Source organism: Pogoniulus pusillus, chromosome 22, assembly GCF_015220805.1.
Source record: "Pogoniulus pusillus isolate bPogPus1 chromosome 22, bPogPus1.pri, whole genome shotgun sequence".
NCBI lineage: Eukaryota > Metazoa > Chordata > Aves > Piciformes > Lybiidae > Pogoniulus > Pogoniulus pusillus.
In genome coordinates, this window is record NC_087285.1 from 11,821,679 (window position 1) to 11,839,317 (window position 17,639).

Genomic DNA, 17,639 nt, shown 5'->3' on the forward strand with positions numbered 1-17,639 from the left:
CAAGATCATCCAGTCCAACCTAGCACCCAGCCCTAGCCAGTCAACTAGACCATGGCACTAAGTGCCTCGTCCAGTCTTTTCTTGAACACCTCCAGGGACGGTGACTCCACCACCTCCCTGGGCAGCCCATTCCAATGCCAATCACTCTCTCTGGGAAGAACTTCCCCCTGACATCCAGCCTATACTTCCCCCAGCACAACTTAAGACTGTGTCCCCTTGTTCTATTGCTGGTTGTCTGGGAGAAGAGACCAACTCCCATCTGGCTACAGCCTCCCTTCAGGTAGTTGTAGACAGTGATGAGCTCTGTCCTGAGCCTCCTCTTCTCCAGGCTAAACAACCTCAGCTTCCCCAGCCTCTCCTCATAGGGTTTATGTTCTAGGCCCTTCACCAGCCTTGTTGCCCTTCTCTGGACTATATATATACACTATACACATCATGAACATTAATATGTCATTGCTTTCAAACTTTCATAACAAATTTGTTTCCCTCCACTGAAAGCAGGAAGATACTGAATAAGGTGACAGCTAAGGGGGGGGGGGGGGGGAGGTAGATGAAATAAATTATTTTAAAATCATTCAAACATATCTTGAACACAGAAATGGTCTAGAAGTGAAACATTGTGTTGATCAGCCAATGGGTTAAACAGATTACCTTGTGACTCTACAACTGAAAGGTTGAAATGCTCCGGAACTCTCTAGTTTATCACTGGATTTATCAAAGTTTAGTTATTTAAACAGCACAATAAAATACTTCTTTAATTAAAGCAATAAATTAGACTTTCAATATGCTGAGTAATTTTAATGCTAAAAGAAGAGTGATTGTACACTGCTCTTTAGCTGCTAATCCATTGTATCTAATCCTTTTGAACCAAATATTTCTCAGCACGATTCATTATAATTAAACCTAGCTCCAGTTGCATTTTCTTTATTTTTAGATGAGTTAAACTTCCCAAAAGATCTCATTATTTTCCTGATACTCAATAACCAAACCATTTCTAAAAGCTACTGTTCTTCTATATCTGCAAAACTATATTAATTACAAAATCAATCTTGTCTTTAACATCTGTGCTTTTTGCAATTGCCATTAGGTTCAGTCTAAATACTTGTAAGATTCCACATTATCCCTTATTCTTTGGTTACTTGTTTGGTAATCACATTCATCCTTACCTGACCTTTCTAAAGCTCAGTTTAAACTCTAGCAATCACAATTTCATATGTGGCAAACCTACAGAAAGGCAAACTCAGAAAAATAGATTGACCCTTAACGGTCTTTCTTTAACTGGGAAGTCATACTTGTGTGGGTTGAAAATGTTTCAGGCCCCAACAACCCTTCTTCAGGCCCAACATCCCTTGTTTCACTTTGCTGGAATGACTCACTTGACATTGAGTGTAGGAAAAAATGAAAGTAAAAAAATACTAAATTACTGCCCCTGAATGTTAAGAAAGCCTTTAGCCCCTCTCAAAATACAAAAAATAATCATCCAAGAGACTTTCAACTCTTTATATGATTAGGTGAACTTGAGTGCTTAAACCTGAAGCTATACCGATGCAAATCTAAACAGAAAAGTCAGATCCTTTCAACCTGTAAGAGTTTTAAATGCACGTATTCCAGAGGAAAAGTGGCTGGGGGGACGTTGTCCATGAAACCCCAAAACTCTAACCCATCACTGTGAAAGAGGTAATAAAGTTAAGGAGTCTTTGGTCTCTGGATGCTCTTTTCATTAACACCAAAGGGCCGATGGCCCTTTAAGCCACTGGCATGGCTTGGTAGCTCTCACTGCTTTACAATCAAGCTCTTGTCCAAGGAGTATTACAACAACATTATGGAAATGTTTTTCATATGAGTCCAACTTCATTTGCCACCCAAGGTAGAAAGATCATTTTTGTTGTGGTCATGAAGCTGAGCAGAAAAGCAGGCCAAAACTAGCTATTAATTCTATGTATTCCTTGGGCACACAGGCTTTCTTGTTGGATATGTTGTTCATGTTAAGTTCCCTGCCCCTCAGCCTATACTGTTAAGGTAGGAAGCATTTACCTATTGCTCCGCTGCCACAGGAATGAGTCTATAATGACATCAAAAGCAAGTATAAACCAGAGGATGAACAGAAAGCCATTTGAATGAATTAAAAAAGTGGGAAGGCAACTGATTTTCTCAGGTCTTTTGTGATCCTGCCAGGGGCTGAAGCAGCTAGTACAGAAGAGACCCAAAGTCAGTTGACTTGAATCCTTCTCAGCCATTTCAAGAGAAGCCTCTGTCCCTCTTGCCTGCAACTCATTGTCCAGTTTCTTAAGAAAGATTCAGTTTGTCTCTATCTTCTTACCTGCCCCACAGAAATTCTACAAGGATAAATGGTTCTAAGGTGTTCTGATTTTTCAGTTCTGAAAAAGTGCATGCCCATAGATCTTAGATGTTTGTGTGGCACTAAGGAACTAAAAAGCTGGCTTACTGAGTTAGTTCATTTATGCACTCATGTGAATTCATCTCTAAATACTCATTTGCCACACAATTATCCAACCTGGATAAGAAAATGTGAAGTGTGCTACAGGTACGGAAAAGAGGAATTACCCTAAATCATTACTCTTTGAAGGCATGTTCCTGAAACACAGACAAGAGTACTTAACATTAGAAGCAAAATCCTGATACAGCCATTTAGATATTTTAAAGATGCCTGCTATTTGATATGTTAGAAATCTCCCTGACAATGCCATGTGCAGCAATCAGCTTACACTAGAACCTAGAGCTATGCATGGGGCTGTCAGGGCTTTCTATGCACAGTGGCATTCCACCTGTGCCCATTTTATAATGCCAGGCCCATTTCCCAACACTGATCTTCAGCTATGATGTGCATCTGTCACATCATATTTTTACTTAATAAAACGTGGAGAGAAGACTTGTTGTTTTTTTCTGAGCATTACAAAACCTCTGGGGCCCACATCCTTGCCAACAGTTCAATTCATTATGATACACCACTAGAATAAAATGTAAAATCTGCAAACAACAGCCTCATCCACAAAGTAATAGCCCTGACCACATCTTTCTCAGAAACCAGACCCAGATTTATTTATGTGGCTTAATAGATGCATGGGGAGATAAATATTTAATTACCAATTTGACACTGTTGAGCAATACAGTGTCTCTACTGCACAGCACCGATTAGTCCTGTAAAACACAGAACAGGAAGAAAATGAAAAAGAATTTACAGAGATTGGCTCCCCAGTCTTGTGGATCCTCTGCAGTTTATTGATTTGCTGTCTATTGATTAGTCTTATAATGCCTTTGCATCTAAATAAAAATTCAGGACAGGCTCTGTGAATAAGCAACACACAATGTCTGATCTAAAAAAAGAACTACCCAGTCACAGAAATGAACTGGGAATACCAGAAGCTCCATCTGTCCTGAATAATTGCACATTCACAAAGTGATTTGCATAGTACAGTATTTTGTACTTTCAAAACCACTGGAATAGTGAGTAGAAATGCAGTTTGTCTAGTAATTTTGTGAAATTCATCAAAACTTATCGAGGGAAAGAATTTCTAGATATAAGCAATCCTTTCCTCCTGGTTTGAGATAGGCTTCCATAAGTCCTCTGATTTTAGGGTTTCTACAATGGCACTAAATAGTGTGTGTCCTTGCTGATTAGTGTTAGTTTAAAACCAGTACATTTGCTTTACTTCTTTGACAGCAATTACATTTCCTTCCAGACTAGTTCCATAGTTGCAGATATGTCCATAGATTATGCTTTCTGAACCTCTGACTTACTACAGTCTGCTGCTCTCCCTTGTCTTACTTAAACATTTGCACTTAAAAGTGAACCTTTATAAAGCAAGCAAAACTCAGCAACTACCTGACATCATTTTTTCACAGACTGGCATAGTGATTATTGCTCCCAATAAGCCTACCCACAACGTTCTGGGCAATGCATCCCAGGAAAGGTGGGGTTTGCAACGCTAATAGCATTCTCTGTACTTGGGTGTTTGTGGACTACTACAACTCAGAATTTTTTCATAGCACTACTAATCTCTTTTTTTTTTTTTTTTTTTTTGTATCTGTGCATTTGTTTATTTGCATCCTACATTGTTTTACTCTTCATTTGAAATAACTCATTGCAAATTTTGGATTTTTCCTATTTTTTTTTCTTTTCCCAAAGTGCAACTCTGATCAGTGTCACCCACTTGTGTGTTGTGTTTTCCAGATCTTACACTTCTGTATCACAGCACTTCTTGTGTTGCAGCAAGAATCAGAAAAACTAAAGGTCATCTTTCTTGCTAGTCAAATCTGACTTGAAAGAGTTCTCTAGAAAAACATCTTTCATCTTTCAAGTCCCTCCTAAGAAACAGACACCTTTTGTTATTTAATGATTATTTCTAAGCTCTTAATTATTTTCATTCTGACATTCAAAAAATGAAGAACAGAATCCTTTGCTGATGTGATTCATAAGTGGAGGACTTGCTGGATTATATCCTCAACTAATTTGCTTCTTATTTTTAATCCAGAATGAATATAAAAGGTGACAATTTAGATACAGAATAGTTTTTAATGCAAAAAAAGAAAGAGTGAACCGACAATCAGTTGAACTAAATGTCTTGCGCAATGCTAAATGAGAATGTGGAGCATGGAAAACTACATCCTGTGCTAGAATAGTCATTTTTGCTTTACTTCTTATCTTGGCTTATTCTATGGAACAAATCCTTTTCTTCTTATGCTGCCAAATTTTGGTGACATTTGTGAGGTAGTTTTATATTTGTCCCATCTATAAACCATATGTCTAATACACCACACATCCTTAAATAACTGAATATAGTTTAGCTTCTTTAATAAATGGCAGAGATATGCACTGTGTGAACAGTGATTATGGGCATCCTTCAATAATACAATAAATCTCAAAACTGTCTTGTGTTTCAGTCAACTGCAGTAGTCTATATGTCTAATACCATGTCTTAACATGCACTGTACTGAACTAAACCACTCACTCTTATGCATCATAGGTTGCAGAGCAAAGCAAAAAATATATAGACATGTTACAGACTATTTAGTCATTTTAATGATATGTTCATAGGGCAGAAGCTTGAGAGTTAACTTTCCTTACCAGTCCCTGCTGGTAATGGACACTGGGTTCCATTAGATAGCTGATTTCTTACTGCTTGGTCTGTTGACCAGAGTTACATGTAAATGTTCAGTTTGGAGAGAAATAAGCTGACAATTCAGGGTGACTCACTTCAGATATGAGAAGCAGATAGAATGGTTTGCAATATTCCAGTTGTTTCTTCCTGCTTTTATTGGGGTTTGCTATCTTATCATGAGCAGAAATCTGACATCTGGCCCTTTCAGTTAATCTTATCCTTTTGCAGAGCATGCAGAGGAAGAGCAGCAGATAAAAGTAGTCACTTTGGTAAGCCAGTCAGATCTTATGAAGCTTACGCTCAAACAATGCTTCTCCTTCTCTGCCAATAACTCAGCCCAGATCTCAAATGTTCATCTATGGCATGACAGAAAGAGAGGTAACAGAGTTTGTAATGACCAAGTCTCAGCTATCACTTCTGATTCTATTCTCTGTCCCAGTCATCTAGCAAGCATTGCCCTCAGTGAGAGGCAGGAAGCTGGAAAAAAAGACTTGGGTGTGAAATAGAGTTTACTCCTGCTTCAAATGCATTAACATCCTTTTGAAAGAAGAGAGGTTTCTTTGAATGGGAAAGTATCTTTCTACTTTCTGTTTTTCACTATTTGTTTCCCAGCATGAGCTTTCTTCACATTAGCAGAAAAGAAGCAGAGTGCTTTTGATTCACCAGCACAAGACACACTGAAACAGTGGACCTGAAGCTTGTAGCATGTGACAATTTTATTACTTTCTATCTCTGTACAAGAAAAGTTTGTTAGAGAATGGCTTAAGAAGACAGGGAAAGAAAAAGAGCCAATGAAAGAAACTCCAATTAAGGAAAAATAAATCTGGGCAGGGTGAAACACCTTTGACTGCACTTTGGTACACCGCTGCCTTTTGTGCTTGGCTTGCTGCAGGAGCTGTCTGAGGTGAAATTTTTACTTTGAGAGAAATTCCACCATGTTGTGTATAATGGCAGTTGTTAAGATGTATGACTCACATGTATGCCACCTTCTTGTCCCCTCTTGTAACTTTATTTTCCTGAGAAATTGAAGAAGGTCAAATACTTTCTTGAATAGCTGCCTGAATAGCTTCTTCAGCTAATATGGCAGTAGATGCCATAAGGTAAATGTGGCAGCAGATTGGAGTCTTCATTCCACTTTTGCCCTGCTAAAATGGTACTTAATTTCTAGTGATTCAGGAGCTGGGACTCAAATTAATTGTCAGTGTCTTTCTTTGTTCTCCAGTGTAATTCACAGCAGACTCCTCTCAATTCTAGCCTATCTCACTCACCTTTTGTATATAACAACAATACTGACCTTTCAGAAATAAAATAGGTGGGGATATTTCTGGTCAGAACTAACACAGATGCCTGAATTTAAATCAGTGTGCTTGCTGGAACAATAAAGTAAATAACATCACCATCACAAGCAATGTGAAAAGAAAAACTGCTTTCCTTTGACTGCTCTTTTAGAATGTAAGAGACAAGAGATATCACGCATATACAAGAATATTAGCATGCAATTCCTCTTTACATCCTTTCATATATTCACTGCTTTTCTTTCCACTAGGAAATAAAACAATATATATGCCTAGAAGAATGTATTTTCCTGCTTAGTTAGTAGGGTTAAAATTGCTATTTTTATTAAATGCTGAGTACTTCTTCATTTATAATTTTAAGTTCCATTACTTGTTTCCAAGGAGACAGAAATACGCAGGAAAATCATCTGAGACTCTGATTTGTAAGGCTGTTCTCTTAATGAGAGTTGAATATGCCCTGTTTTCAGGAACAAAATAAACTTGGAGCTGATGTAGTAAAGAGGTTGAGACTTTGTATTTCATTCCTGTGCATGCCTACTTTTTGCTTCTGGAAAATGGAAGGGGATTGTGAAATATCCAAATCAATATCAAATTGTCATTAGTGGTTCAGCTGTGCTGGGTTCTGAAGTGAAGCAGCATAGGAAGTTCCCTCACCAACCCACCCCCTGTAGTAGTGGCTTTTTACTGGCAGTTCTAAGTATTTCTTGGAGGACAAGAAAGGACAGTAGGCAGCAATTCTTTCTCTTTCCTGTGAGTTCTTCAGAAATAGTAAAGTCAGGATGATTCCATAGATATTGAAAAGTCTGTAATTGTTCAGGTAAGTGCCAAAGCTAAATTCTAAACAGAGATTTACTTTTTTTTTCTGTTAATGAAATCTTAAATTAGTTTGAAGGTAAACAGATCCATCATCTTACCTGAAGTTGTCTTCACCACCTCAGTTGTATTTCTTAATCCTGTAAAGGCGAACTGGTAAAGTCTCCAGGACCTGGTGTCTCCCACTTCCACTGAGCTGCGTTTCCATTGGTAAATGATCTCTTCTCTTGGGTAGCCATCTTATTGCAATGAAAAATACAGAATGCTTGGTTTCATAGTCATTGCTAGGATTTTAGTATATTTTGGGGGCTGAAAATACTGTTTTCTATTTCTGGAAAAAGCTGGAGAAGCACATTGCAAGGAAATGACAGATATGGTTTTCTCAAGTTACTTGATAGTGCCTTTTACTTAATGTCACATTTTGCTTTATTTGTTATGAATTAAAATAGTAATTCAGATATATTTTTCAAAAAGTAGTTTTCCACTTTTGTGGACCCAATAGGATATGTTTTTCTCCCTCCTTTAATTATGGCCAACAGTATGAAGCCAGACCAGGAAATTATACCTTGACCTGACTGTAAAATGTGAAACAGTTGGTTCCAATAGTAAAACACATACAAAGAACAAATATCAGTCCAAGAGACTTTGTTGCTGAAAGTGAAAACGTCTACTCTTGTGATAAAATGTAAGCATAAATTACATAGGTCCCAGAAATTGTATCATGTTTTATATAGCATTCTTCAATTAAATTTGTGAAATTATATGATTTATGCACTTGAAAATAAAGTTAAATTAAAACTGAAAGCCCTTGAGAACATAAATCTCACTGGCTCTAAGTATGTGAATATGAATTTATAATAAGTGGTTTAGTGTGGGGTAGGAAAAAACATATATCTAAGCATGTTACTTACAGCTTGAAAATTCCAAGGGGCAGGAATGGACATCCATTGGGAAGTTGTGTAGCTGTAGCTGACACTCAGCATCAATTGTCAGTCTGAGGAGAGAGAAGGATATACAGAACATACTTGAGAACTTTGTGCTGAAAATGACATCATGGCAAGCAAAATGAAATTCTTAGTACTAGTGGAACCTGACTCTGAAATATGCAAGTACAATTATACATAGAGGACGCAAAAGTGAACTCTAGATGTACATAGATCAATTTTGATATTCCAAACATAGAAATAAGGAGTGTTTATTTTTATAGTTGCATAGGTCCTGATCAGCAACTTTCTGAGCTGTGTAATAGAATAGGATATTAAAGTTCTGTTCCTGTGCATCTGAAATGACAGCATTACTCATGACTGGCAAGCCCATAGCAGATATACAGGTCATCTCATGAGCAGTGACAAATCTCTGTGTCACAACATGCCATAATGCACTTGGGAAATGTATTTTATGTGACATAAATTCTATTTCAGAAATGATGGATAGGAGTCCAAGGCAGCCATCGAGGCTACCTTTATAGGTACTGCAGAGCTGCTCTGAGGATAATTTTTTTTTTTTTTTTTTTTTTTTTTTACAAAATAAGACATTTATATTAAATCAGAAGAATGTACTGAAAGGAGTTTCTCTCCAGCATCAGGAAACTCTCCATGGTAACTCAGGTAGAGACATGCTCTTTTTGAAATCTGAAATTAGATGAGACATCTGTCCTGGTGCTTCTCCTCAAACTCCACCATTTTTCATTCAGTCCTTTAATTGTTGATAGTCCATACTTAGTCCCAGCCCAGCCATGAGCTGCATGGTATTGGATTGTGGATATGAGGGAGGAGGTGAAGGTGACAGAGGGAAATAAATCATAAAATAGCAGAGCAATGTTTGTTTTTCCCATTAATTTCTAGGAAAAGTGTAGGTTCAGGCCTGGCTTTGTTTCCTGGCTCCTGCATGTAGTTGCTGCATGTAAATGACTCCCTGGCTCTCATACGGTAGGATGCAGAGGGATTTTGTGACCACTAGCCACCAGATTAACAATGTCCAAAGCAAATTTCTGTACATTAGGGATTTAGGAACAGACCTGTTTGTTTTGAGACTGAGGGAAATTCTGTTTGGGACAGAGAAGAGCTTTCCATAGACTTTGTTTTGCTGAAGATGTATGTGCTTTCATGTCCCTAGTCAGATTGGACTCCAGATTAACTTTGGCTTTTCGAACTTTGTCCCCGAGTGAGTCACCTTTCCCTGCTTCAGCCTCTCATACATTTTCTTTTCACATTTGAGTTTTGTCAGGAGCTTTGTGCTGATTCATGCAGACTGCTTGCTAACTGCTTGATTTCCTGCTGATTAAGATGGACTGTTCTTGAGCCTGGGGGGAGGCGAGTGAGAAAATCAGCCAGCTTTTCCAGAGCTCTCTTCTCTTAAGGACAGAAGCCCAAATCTGTGATGAGACTATCACATTTCTCTTCCAGATTAACCCGTGTTAAATCCTTACTTGTGCTTGCCAGAAAAACTAACTATACATTAGTAACAGTTATTTCTAAGTTCTGTCAGCTATATCTCTTACAGATACAGAGAGGTTTGAAGAGAAAGGTAACAAAATCCACACAGACACTAGTGTAGCTAAATTCAAATCTAACGTTTCCAATGTGCACCTAGGATTCTTTATCAGCCTGGCTTTGATGTGCACTGGATTTCAATTCTGAACATTCTCTTATCTCTTCTGGCAATTCAACATGTAATGCATGTGAAATAACTATGAAATAAAGCTCTCTTTTGTAATTCAGATAGTTGCATCATTAAAAGGGTTCCTTAACCAAAGCTTTAGATCTATACATTAAAACTGTAATGAGCATACCTTTCTTGAAAACATTTTGATTTTTGACACTCAGTGAAACAAAAGTTGAAAGCAACAGTTTAAAAGAGACACGATCTAAAACTCATATGGTCTTATGTCCTAACATCTGTGATTCTCTACTCTCATTTTAAATGATAAATTCTCTTGAACAAATGCTGTCTTTAGTAACATTTTGCAAAGAACCAAATATTAAATGAAATAAAAAGCTTTTAAAAATACTCTTAGGATTGTCACATTTAGGAATTATCTCTTATGGGCATTGGGAGTATGATGTTTGATTTGTTACATATTGTACATGTGTTGCATGTATAGGTAGACGTACATATAATTTAAGGACTGGCTGAGGGAATTGGGGTTGTTTAGTCTGGAGAAGAGTAGGTTAAGGGAAGACCTTGTTGCTGTCTACAACTATTTGAAAGGAAGTTGTGGTAAGGTGTGTGTTGGTCTCTCCTCCCACGTGACTAGATATAGGATGAGAGGAGATGATCTCAAGTTGTGCCAGGAGAGGTTTAGATTCGATATTAGGAAAAATTTCTTTCCTGCAAGAGTGGTCAGGCATTGGAAAAGGCTTCCCAGGGAGGCAGTGGAGTCACTGCCCCTTGAAGTGTTTAAAAAAACAAGTGTAGATATGCCACTTTAGGACATGGTGGTGTTGGGTTGACAGTGATCACAGAGCTCTTTTTCAACATTTAAGATTCTATGATCAAACAGTTTTTAAAGGCAGTCTGTCTCAAAATAAAACCTCTACCTGGATTGATAAATTTGGAAACGAGCATATCAGGTTCAGATTCATGAAAATTAATGTACATTTGGATTAAACCTTTAATCACCAATGCTGAAATGGTAGTCTTTGTTTTTATAAGATATTTGATGAATTAAATCCTTTTGCAGGGTGAAGCTTCACATAGATAAATTGCAATCAATTCAGAATAAGAGGTGTTTGATGAATATAGTACCTCCTTTTATACCATTTACTTAATTTACAGGTATTTCAAGTTAATCAGTTTAAAGCAATAAAAAAGATGTGATGGTTTGGATGTTCCCACACACACTTTGTAAATCACCCAGACTAGACTCATCCGGCTCTGGAAATATGAATGAAGCTTATATTTACATCTTAGCACAATATACAAGCAGAGATTTACAGTATATACAGTTATATACAGAAATATACAAGGTAAAAAGGGAATACAGAAACACAACTCCCCTCCCAGAAACCTGAGTCCCCAGGAGGGGCTCTCAACCACCCCTTCACCTTCCCCATACCCATCTCAACCTTACCCCAGTCTCAAGGAAGAATAGAGGTTTGGCCAGAGGGTTAGGAAGCAAAGTGGATTAGTCCAAAATGGAGGGTGAGGTTAGAGAGATGCAGCTCAGCCAGCAGCCCAAGTGAGAGTGATTATCTAATGTTTTTATTTCTTGTTGCTATATATCTCAGCAAGCCTGTGAGTGAAGTAGACATCACCATTGTTTTCTTTTTACAGCCTGTGATCTAGTTCTTCTCGCCAAAGCATTCTAGCCTGCTTCAAACTAGTACAAAAGAAAAAGGCAATATGGTCCAAAGCAGTGGCAAGCTATGACACATAGCTGAAAATGAAGATGAATTACTATAAATCTGCTTAGATTCATTTTAGTATAAGAAGGTGACTATTGTGGAGCAAGACAGTACCATTTATAGGAAGAAAAAAAAAGCCCCAGGCTTGTATGCGTAAGAAAATAGGATAAAACCCCAATATATTTTTCCTCCAGGTTAGTGTTAAATGACATGGATTCACAAGACCTTTCTCATTGTCCTTCCCTAGAGAAACTGAAATGAAATTCAGGTATAAATACCTCAGTGTGTACAACACTCTGCCGTCGTTCCAGATCCTGAGCATCCTGTTAGGAGTTGTTATCCAATGAGCATCAGCTTTCTTGGAATTTCGGAAAAATGTGTCTGGTATCCAGATCTTCCCAACCATGTTGCTGTTTAATCTGAGCACTTTTATAGTGCTGTTGAACTTCAGACGTCTGTCATACCACGTTTGGGCGAAAAATATATCAATTGTATATTCCTGTTGTGTTAACCAGAAATACTGATGAAAACATAGCACTCAGCGCTTCACTCCTCATATGCTTTCCCTAAGTTCATATGTAAAAATGTGAACTACAAAAGTTGATGTTAAAACTGATAAAAGCTTTTCTTTTATTTTTCTTATCAAGTTTTGAGGTCATGTTTTACCTAAAAGTATTACTTTAAACCAATCTATTCTCTTATGTTCCCAGTGACAGGTTAAAACTAACATACAATTGAGTGGCATAAACATCTTTCCAATTCTATGTACCCACACTTCAACCAATGCCTGATTAGGTCAGAGAACAATTACTTATTCCCTGGAATTTAGGACAGGAAAAAAATGAGATGACTTGGCTGCCTTAATTGCCTGTGCTCCCCCAGATAGTTATCAGAAGTGAAGTCTCACTTTCCTTGGCATCACCAGGCAGCAAGAAGCTACGATATGAATTACAGAATAGTGAAGAGAAATCTGTGATTACTTTATACACATGAAAATCACAATGAAATAGACATTGTGCTAAGGCTAGACCACTTCCCCTCACCTGGAGGAAGATATAACCATTCTTTTTCTGTAGAAGCTTTGGAAAGAGGAGAGGAAAGTGTATGTAATGTTTTTTTTCTTTTTATCTCTTGGTAGCAAAAGAGGTAATATCACTGGTGAATGTTTTTTCCATATTTTGTAGCAACTTGGAAGCTCAGCTTTACAGAAGTTAACTTGCCCCAAAGCACTTGAAAGTAGAGCAAATAAAAATGTAATCTAATAATTGATTTTTTTTCAGCATAGAACTGTTTCCCTGTCTTGTAGAGATTCATAGCTCATGTAGTCCTCACATACATAATGATGATAATAGTAATGAGATTTTAAAAATAGGTATAGCACAACATCAAAATGAATGGAATCTTTGCAATGTCAAAAAATATGGGACCCTTATAACAAGATTGGCAATCATCTACTTACCATATTGATAGCATTCACAGGCCCAATGCTATTTACGTACATGTCAGTGTGAATTATTGTCGGTTTGACTGTAAGAGAAACAAGAATCAGTAACATGAGTGAAGGTCAAAATCAACTGCATAAAAGTGAAAAAAGAAGGGCAAAATTATTATTATTATTGTATGTCTCATAGGGCTATGGTTACCTCACATTTAATGTGCCTATACAACAAAAATAAATTTGCAGCAATGTCTGTAGTTTGAAATTATTTGGAGACACTTGGAGACAAATTCTTATTTATTCTATCAGAACAAATTAATTTATGCTGTGAGAACAAATAGTGAAACCAGTGTCAGTACCTTAGAGTGAGTCATATCTGACTGACAGTATATTTTGTGTCAGATCACAGCAACACATCTGACAAAACGCTATCAACGAAAGCAAACTTATTCTTCTTATGATGCCTTGCATCACTCATTTTGCATTATAATGCAAAATGCAACATGACTGCTGTTGCCTGAAGAGATGGCTGTAGGTAAGTGACAATTTCATGAGCCCAAAGCAAAAATAACACTCAAGGTTCTAAAAAAAGGAATGAAAAACAGTTGTTAGGCTAAATTATTTTGTTGTAGCTTTAGCATTCTCTTATACCTTGACTAAAATATGATTTTTTTTTCCCTCTAGATGCTTTTATGAATTTTTAATTCCTTTCCATTTCCAAGGTGTTGAACTGGGAGAATAAGACAAATTCCCCTTCTAATTTACACTATATACATATAGTGAAGGTTAAATACTCATGTTATCCCTCATTGTGAAAAATTCCTTAGTTTATAAGCCTCTATAAACTTGTTATAAACTGCTTCCTTCATTAACTTTGCTGCTCTCTGCTTTCCTTTGCCTGCCTCATCCACGAGTTCTCTTTGCATTTTTCTATAATCTTATTATTGCTGTATCCTCTTCTATAGAGGTATTGTCTGCCTGTTCTGTGCACATGTGGAGCCTTCTCAGACTGACTTGCAGCAGCTCAGGGAGACTTATGTCTTTTAGCTCCCTCATTGATCAGTGAAAAGAAAGATTCCTGCAAAAGGTTAATCAAAGTCAATTAAAACTTCCATTATGAGCCCAAGCTTGGGTATATACACTTTTACTGGCTTTGTGGAAATCTAGGGAGGTTTGCTTTACTTCGCTGCAGTTCTCTTTTGTGAACTTCTTCTGTGCTCCATTCCCCAGCCACTTCTTGCCCTGCCGCGTGGGTGAGGGCTTATGTTACGTTAGTCAGTGCAGGCCTGCTGCTATAAGAGGATGTGTCCCTCACATCATACAAAGACCAGGCTGTGTTACCTTCATTTTGACCTTCCTTTCCAACACATTATATGTGATTCTCTACCATCCTCACTTAGATATACAGAGAAGTTAAAAACTTGCTTTTTAATTCCCCCCAAATTAAATTCCAAGCTTCCTCTGCAGGTGCATCATTATAAACAGTCTAATTCACCAAATCACAACAGTTTTATTAGATGTCTCAGGATAGATTTAGCAATCTTAATTTATGTCTGTTTTGAAAAGCATGACCACTTCTTGGGCCACTGATGGTTTACTACTTTGCATTTTATTTCCATGAGTACTTTGAATGAATGTTGCTCCCTGTCTAGCACAATGAGGTATGAGAATTCTTTCTCTTCATCAGTTAAGAGCATGTAAAAAGAAAAGCAGCATACCTCCTATGTCAGGTCTCAATTTGTTGTCATATCCTTCCAGCAAGCCATTTAAAATAAGAGTGACATCACTCTCATGGACTTTGGGAGTCAAAACCCAAGTCTTATTTGAAGTGTAATCTTCGTAATCATCATCTCCCTTTTGGATGGAACTGTTAAAGAAATAAAAGTGCAGAAATGGAAAGCCTTGAAAAATATGAATTTGTAGACAACCTCTTTGGTGACAATATACACAGTATTCAGGGTTTTGTAGTACTAACACTGACAATTTGTCTGCTTTATAAAAGGAGACTCACAGAGAAGATTCACATAACAGTTGAGATTACAGTTCACTTTAGCAACATTTCCTTTTAGTACCATTGAGATCATATTCTGTCTACTCAAAGGAACGTCAGTGCTTATCACCTTTGGCATGCCTATTTTTTCTCTCACTGACTCAGGTGGGGTCTGTTATGAAACAAATCTAATTGTAACTTAGCTTATGCAACTCGCCACCAAAATATTATTTACTGTGTACATAGAGTTTCATTACTTGTCTTTGAGAGAACAATTTCATGCAACACATTGCTGACAAGACCAACAATTAGATTTATCTAGTCACACAGATTTTCTCTGCTCTGATGAACTTTGAGCTTATCATGCATTTGGAAAGTTCAGCACCTATTTGTTTTTACAGTGGTTTTCATTTTCACTTCTCCTAACCAGAACTCAGAGAGGGTAAAAAGTCTGTGGTTTTTTTTCTGCTACTGACAGTATAACATCAGATGTAGTGAAATTGAGCCTGCTTAGCACAGTAAAAATGGCAGGTTAGAAATCAGAAACATGTAGACTAGCCTTAATGAATGTTTTGTTTTCTTAAGATCTTTGTGCCCGCAGTTCCAGAGGAGAGCACAGAAACTATGTTAGAAAATGACATTGTTATTTTCATTTCTGAATGTCAGTAGTAATCAGCTGAATGGTGCTAGGCAAATCTTAGGGGTTTTTTGTGTGTAATGTGCTACTTTCTTTCTTTCCTGGCTGCATCCTGTGACAAATTTTGAACTCTGATGGATATGAAAAATCTTAATGATCCTATGATATCTTAAGACAGTGGGTGGGGTTTGTGTATGAATGGGTCAAAAGCAGAAGATTTAATAATTTTCCTGATTCAGCTGAAATCCATACAGAAGTGGAAAGGAGCACAGAGACTTAGATGCTCATGGGGGTGGGAGCTCATGCCTGGCACGCAAGATTGAAAGCAAACCATGCTCTTGGGTGCAATAGTGAAGTGATGACTAATTCCAGAATGTCAAAGAGCCATTCTGTTCACTCAGCTGAGGTCTTGCCCATTCCTCCCTATAGTGGTATTCTGCTTCGTCCTGTTTATATATTTACCTAGCATGGATGGCCTGAAGGCTTTCCCATGGTGAGCATTTGGGAGCTGTAAGCCAATTGCACAAACATGACTTGACTATGGAGGAGGCTTTAGCTTCTTTCTTCCCCATGGAGAGTGTAGCAGCTAAGAACCGCAGTGCATCTTTGCCTCTCTGTATTAGACTCTGCATCCCAGAAGGTACTGAAGGTACAGTGAAATTTGAAGCAGCCTGAGATTATGCATAGGGCTGTACCAATTAGGAGTGCATAGCATTCGTGGGAGAGCCAGTCTTGCATTGCCTTGAACTGAGCTTGGAAGCTGCTGTGAAGGTGGATTAATCTATAATTCGGTTACATGTACTGAGTACCACTGACAGCATCCTCCAGGCAGCATCCAACTCACCCTGCACCAGGAATATGGATCTGGGAGCATCAGCTTCCCAAATCAAGACTTGGTCACCTGATCTCCCTCTGGCTACACAGGCCTTAACCTGTGGTGTTTTACTGGCAATCAGAAGCAGAGTTTTAATTGCCAATGTGCTACATAGTATTGTGCTGATACTGAAAAACAGGCCAGGATAATCAAACTAGTGAGGGAAATCTGTTTATTCAGCTAACTGGAGTTCAAAGATCTAATTGTAATTTGAAGAAACATAACTGAATCCTCCTGGAGAAAAGGAAATCTTTCTAAATAAAGTCTTTGCAAACAGAAAGCACTAGAATACATGTTTTCAGTCTGTGCAAACTGAATGAAAACCCCTAACTTTATGTTTTATAACCAATTAAACATCCATTCTCTGAAAAGAAGTGTTGTTTTCTGAATGGGAAAGAAAAAGTAAGCCAAATACCTTCTTTCACGAGGCATTAACATTCAGGTGTTCCTAAATATTAATGTGATGAGAAAGCTTCAGAAGTCAAACAGCTATTCAGCAGAGTCTGGTGTGCTGGACAGCACAAGATTAAAAGATGAAAAGGTGTGTTTGTCTTGGATTTCTCTCAAATCTAGAACAACCACATTGAACTGCAGTCCTCAGTCACTAAAACTTTAATTTCCTCTCGGTAATTATTTCTGGGGAAGAAATAGTTATTTGTTTGCTCATCTGCCATTTCAAGCCATTTGGCCTTTCAAATTTCAAACCCAGTAAATGCTTAATGAGATTACTGGGAGAGACAAGAGGGAAAACAAGGCTAATGAAACTGGGGAGAAAGGTCATTGAATTCCAGCTTTTATTTGAATTCCAAGCAGATTTTAAGTTAGCATGGATATCTAATCGTCTAATTGTCTGTCTGCGAAACTGCACACCAGTCAGAACAGTCAGAGGTGCATCTCTATCCAGATAAGCAGGGCTTTAGTTGTGCAATGCCATTAATAGTAATGAAAGTTACAATGACAAAGCCCTTTTCATTTCCTTAAGGCCTGTAGATCAGTCCTTCTGATTATATGCCTAAATTTTGCAAGTGCTTTTAATGTCCAGAACAAATGCAGCAAAGCCCAGATTATACCCCAATGCATATTGAAATGTGTTCTTATTTTCATGACTACTGTATGGTTTCAAATC

General features: G+C 37.7%; 1 protein-coding gene across 3 annotated transcripts in view; it reads right to left on the minus strand.

Annotated features, from left to right (window-relative positions):
* GABRG2 (gamma-aminobutyric acid type A receptor subunit gamma2) overlaps positions 1-17,639 on the minus strand; it is a 63,608-nt gene that overhangs the window by 29,432 nt on the left and 16,537 nt on the right. For all 3 annotated transcript variants that reach the window (XM_064161745.1, XM_064161743.1, XM_064161744.1), the window contains exons 2-6: positions 14,731-14,879; positions 13,034-13,101; positions 11,853-12,073; positions 8,140-8,222; positions 7,330-7,467 (exon numbers count right to left, since the gene is read on the minus strand). In XM_064161745.1, coding sequence (XP_064017815.1) covers positions 7,330-7,467; positions 8,140-8,222; positions 11,853-12,073; positions 13,034-13,101; positions 14,731-14,879 — 659 coding nt within the window. The remainder of the gene's footprint in view (positions 1-7,329; positions 7,468-8,139; positions 8,223-11,852; positions 12,074-13,033; positions 13,102-14,730; positions 14,880-17,639) is intronic.